This window comes from Passer montanus, unplaced genomic scaffold (assembly GCF_014805655.1).
Source record: "Passer montanus isolate IOZ18808 unplaced genomic scaffold, ASM1480565v1 scaffold243, whole genome shotgun sequence".
In the NCBI taxonomy this organism is placed as follows: domain Eukaryota; kingdom Metazoa; phylum Chordata; class Aves; order Passeriformes; family Passeridae; genus Passer; species Passer montanus.
Window position 1 is genome coordinate 5,767 of NW_024367071.1, and position 5,479 is coordinate 11,245.

At 57.3% G+C, this 5,479-nt stretch overlaps 1 protein-coding gene across 1 annotated transcript in view; it reads right to left on the reverse strand.

The window, feature by feature from the left end:
• LOC120503068 (RNA-binding protein 10-like) overlaps positions 1–5,479 on the reverse strand; it is a 16,690-nt gene that overhangs the window by 4,716 nt on the left and 6,495 nt on the right. Inside the window, exons 7-10 of the mRNA XM_039711210.1 lie at positions 3,542–3,628; positions 3,057–3,117; positions 1,237–1,395; positions 24–184 (exon numbers count right to left, since the gene is read on the reverse strand). Of these exons, the coding sequence (XP_039567144.1) occupies positions 24–184; positions 1,237–1,395; positions 3,057–3,117; positions 3,542–3,628 (468 nt within the window). The remainder of the gene's footprint in view (positions 1–23; positions 185–1,236; positions 1,396–3,056; positions 3,118–3,541; positions 3,629–5,479) is intronic.

The window sequence follows — 5,479 nt, forward strand, 5'->3', positions numbered from 1 at the left end:
AGTGCCCCCAGTGCCCCCAGTACCACGATGGTGCTGAGCTGCACGAAGGCGAAGCCGCGGTTCAGCTGCGTTTGCCGATCTTTGATCACGCGCACGTTGGCGGCCGAGAGCGCCGCGAAGGGAGCGAGCGCGGCCAGGATGGACTCCAGGCTGCTCTGGGGGTGCAGGTTCCGCAGGATGATGGCTGGGGGGACAGCGGGGACACCTGGGTGCACCTGGGGGTACACCTGGGCACACCTGGGGGCACCTGGGGGCACACCTGGGAGCACCTGGGCACACCTGGGCACACCTGGGGCACACCTGAGCACACCTCACCACACCTGGGGGCACTTGGGGGCATCTTGGGACACACCTGGGCACACCTGAGGACACACCTGAGCACACCTGGGCACACCAGGGTACACCTAGGGGCACCTGGGGGCACCTGGCAAAGGGAGCGAGCGCAGTCAGGATGGACTCCAGGCTGCTCTGGGGGTGCAGGTTCCGCAGGATGATGGCTGGGGGGACAGCGGGGACACCTGGGCGCACCTGGGGGTACACCTGGGCACACCTGGGCACATCTGACCACACCTTGGGGCACCTGGGGGCACCTGGGCACACCTGAGCACACCTGGGAACACACCTGGGCACACCTGAGCACACCTGGGCACACCTGGGCACACCTGGGAGCACCTGAGCACACCTAGGTACACCTAGGGGCACCTGGGCACACCTAGGGGCACCTGGGCACACCTGGAAGCACACCTGGGGGCACCTGGGAGTACACGTGGGGACACCTGAGCACACCTGGAAATACCTAGAGATACCTCAGGATACCTGAGGGCACCTGGAGGTACCTCAGGATACCTGGGGGCACACCTGGGCACACCTGGGGGCACCTGGGGATGTCTCAGGATACCTGAGGACACACCTGGGTGCACCTGGAGGGACCTCAGGATACCTGGGGGCACACCTGGGGGCACCTGGGGATACCTGGGCACACCTAGGGACACCTGAAGAAACCTGAATCCTCCCAGTCCTTCCCCTTCAGCCCCCCACCACAAATCCCCCAGATCCCCCAGATCCCCCAGGACCCCTAAATCCATCCCAAAATGCCCAATTAAAACAAACAAAAAAAATCCCCCCAAAAAAATCCCCAAATCCACCCCAAAATAAAAAAAAAATATCCCCAAAATCCAACAAAAAATCCCCCCAAAAACGCCCAAATTCCCCCCAAACCCCCAGCCCCACACTCACTGTCGTTGGCGTTGTCAGCTCCGGGCTCGGTGCCCCCCTGGGACCCCCCGGGGGGACCCCCGAGGGTGGGGCCGTAGGGTTGGGGGAGGGGCAGGAGCCCCCCTCCCCCACCGGGCACCAGCTCCGGACGGGGACCCCCCGGACCCCTCTGCTCGGCCTCTGCACCCCAAAAAAACCCAAAATCAGGGATTGAGACCCCCAAAAAAACCCAAAATCAGGGATTGAGACCCCCAAAAAACCCAAAATCAGGGATTGAACCAACCAAAAAAGCCCCAAAATCAGGGATTGAGACCCCCAAAAAAACCCAAAATCAGGGATTGAGACCCCCAAAAAAACCCAAAATCAGGGATTGAGACCCTCAAAAAACCCCAAAATCAGGGATTGAACCAACCAAAAAAGCCCCAAAATCAGAAACCGAACCCCAAAAAACCCCAAAATCAGGGAATAAACCCCCCAAAAAACCCCAAAGTACCCCCAAAAAACACCAAATCAGGGATTGAGACCCTCAAAAAACCCCAAAATCAGGGATTGAACCAACCAAAAAAGCCCCAAAATCAGACACCGAACCCCAAAAAACCCCAAAATTAGTGACTAAACCCAAAAAACCCCAAAATCAGGGAATAAACCCCCCAAAAAACCCCAAAGTACCCCCAAAAAATACCAAATCAGGGATTGAAACCCCCCAAAAAGCCCCAAAATCAGAAACTGAACCCCAAGAAACCCAAAAAGCCCCCCAAAATCAGTGACTGAACCAAAAAAACCCCAAATCAGTGACTGAACCCAAAAAAACCCAAAATCAGTGATTGAACCCCCCAAAAAACCCAAAATCAGGGATGGAACCCCCAAAAAACTCCCAAATCAGGAATTGAACCCCCCAAAAAACCCAAAATCAGGGATTGAACCTCCACCCTCCCAAAAACTCCAAACCAGGGACTGAACCCCCCAAAAAACCCCAAAATCAGGGATTGAACCAACCAAAAAAGCCCCAAAATCAGAAACCGAACCCCAAAAAACCCCAAAATCAGGGAATAAACCCCCCAAAAAACCCCAAAGTACCCCCAAAAAACACCAAATCAGGGATTGAAACCCCCCAAAAAGCCCCAAAATCAGAAACTGAACCCCAAGAAACCCAAAAAGCCCCCCAAAATCAGTGACTGAACCCAAAAAAACCCAAAATCAGGAATTGAACCCCCCAAAAAACCCAAAATCAGGGATTGAACCTCCACCCTCCCAAAAACTCCAAACTAGAGACTGAACCGCCAAAAAAACCCCAAAATCCTAAAAATCAGGGATTGAACCCCCCAAAAAACCCAAAATCAGGGATTGAACCTCCACCCTCCCAAAAACTCCAAACTAGAGACTGAACCGCCAAAAAAACCCCAAATCAGTGACTGAACCAAAAAAACCCCAAATCAGTGACTGAACCCAAAAAAACCCAAAATCAGTGATTGAACCCCCCAAAAAACCCAAAATCAGGGATGGAACCCCCAAAAAACTCCCAAATCAGGAATTGAACCCCCCAAAAAACCCAAAATCAGGGATTGAACCTCCACCCTCCCAAAAACTCCAAACCAGGGACTGAACCCCCCAAAAAACCCCAAAATCCCAAAAATCAGGGATTGAACCCCCCAAAAAACCCCGAAATCCCAAAAATCAGTGATCAAACCCCAAAACCAGCGATTCAACCCCTAATCCAGGGGGTCCCCTGCAGGTTGGGGGGACACCCCAATAATTTTGGGGAGTTTCAGGACAGTTTAGGGCATTTAGCGGGGTGTTCCCCAAAGTTTTGGGGTAAAATCCCGGGATTTGGGGTCACTCACCGGCTTTGGGGACGCCACACTTGAAACATTTCTCACGGCGCTTGAAGTTCTGCACCCCGCACTGGGAACCCCAAAAACGTCACAGCCCAAAAATGTCACAGCACCCCAAAACTGCCCTGGACCCCCAAAATAACAGCATCCCAAAATTTCTGCACCCCGAAATTGTCACACCCCAAAACTGCCCCAAACCCCCCAAAACAAAGCACTCCAAACCATCACACCCCAAAACTGTCCCACCCCAAAACTGCTGCCCCCTAAAGCCACTGCACCCCAAAATTGTCACGCCCCAAAAATGTCACAACCCAAATTGGTCACACCCCAAATGCGCCAAACCCCAAAACCGCCTTGGACCCCCAAACCCACCCCCAGAGCACCCCAAAAATGCAGCACCCCAAGAATGCAGCACCCCAAAACCTCTCAAGCTCCCCAGGACCCCTCCAAAACCCCCAAAATGTGCCCTCCCAGTGCCCCCCAGTGCCCCCCACCTTGGCACAGAGCCAGTCCTCGTTGATTTTGGGTTTGGGGTCGCTGTAGTGCAGGGACACGCGGTGCCCCAGCAGGGTCAGCCCGGCCTGGGGGGCACAGCGGGGTCAGGGGGCACAGGGACACGCCGTGCCCCAGCCTGGCCCGGGGGGGCACAGGGGGGGCACCAGCACACAGATCTGGGGGGCACCAGGGCTGGAACTGGGGGGCACCGAGGTTTGAGGTGGGGACACCAGAGCTTGTCCTGAGGGGCACCAGGGGTGGAATTTGGGGGCACCTGGGGGGCACCAGGACACAGGTTTGAGGTGGGGACACCAGAGCTTGTCCTGAGGGGCACCAGGGGTGGAATTTGGGGGCACCTGGGGGGCACCACGACATGAATCTGGGGGGCACCAGGACACAAATCTGGGGGGCACCTGGGGGGCACCATGACATGAATCTGGGGGGCACCAGGACACCAATCTGGGGGGCACCAGGACTAAAGCTGGGGGGGCACCAGGGCTGGAATTTGGGGACACCAGGACTCGTTTTGAGGGGCACCAGGGGGGCACAAGGGGAACACAAACCCATAAATCTGTGGGGTACCAAGCTGGGCACCAGGACATGAAATGGGGGCACCAGGGTGTGAACTGGGGGGCACCAGGGTGTGAACTGGGGGAGCACCAGGGCTGGAATTGGGGGGCACCAGGGTGTGAACTGGGGGGCACCAGGGGGGCACCAGGGCTGGAATTCAGGGGGCACCAGGAGCCATTCTGGGGGGCACCAGGATCTGAACTGGGGGGCACCAGGACACAAATCAGGGGGGCACCAGGAGGGGCACCACGGCTGGAACTGGGGGGGCACCAGGGTGTGAACTGGGGGGGCACCAGGGCTGGAACTGGGGGGGCACCAGGGTGTGAACTGGGGGGCACCAGGATGTGAACTGGGGGGCACCAGGGCTGGAACTGGGGGGCACCAGAAGCACACCAGGATTTGAACTGGGGGGGCACAAGGACACAAATGAGGGGGGTACCAGGGTTTGATTGGGGGGGCACCAGAAGCACACCAGGGTAGGAACTGGGGGGCACCAGGGGGGCACCAGGGCTGGAATCCGGGGGGGGCACCAGGAGCCATTCTGGGGGGCACCAGGATCTGAACTGGGGGGCACCAGGGCTGGAATTCGGGGGGCACCAGGAGCCATTCTGGGGGGCACCAGGACGTGAACCGGGGCACCAGAGCTCATCCCGGATGGCACCGGCAGCTCGGACTGGGAACACTGGGACAGGCACCAGATCGCTGCGCCCATCCCCCACTGCGGGGACACGGCCACCAGTACGGACCAGTACAGACCACTACAGACTGGGATGGACCAGTACAGACCAGTACAGACTGGTACGGACCAGTACAGACTAGTATGGGCCCATACGGACCAGTACAGACCAGTACAGACTGGTATGGACCAGTACAGACCAGTACAGATTGGTATGGACCAGTCCAGACTGGTACAGACCAGTACAGACTAGTACGGGCCCGTATGGACCAGTACAAACCAGTACAGACTGGTACAGACCAGTACAGACTAGTATGAGCCCGTACGGACCAGTACAGACCAGTACAGACTGGTATGGCCCGCACGGACCAGTACAGACTGGGATGGGCCCGTACAGACCAATACAGCCCAGTACAGACTGGTATGGACCAGTACAGACCAGTACAGACCAGTACAGACTGGTACGGGCCCGTACGGACCAGTACAGACCAGTACAGACTGGTATGGGCCCGTACAGACCAGTACAGACTGGTACGGGCCCGTACGGACCAGTACAGACCAGTACAGACTGGTATGGACCAGTACAGACCAGTACAGACCAATACACACCACCACCATCCCGTAAACCCTGCCCCCACCCCTCTCCTCCCCTCCCCCACCTGCTTGGGGGTTTCCCCTCCCCCACCCACTA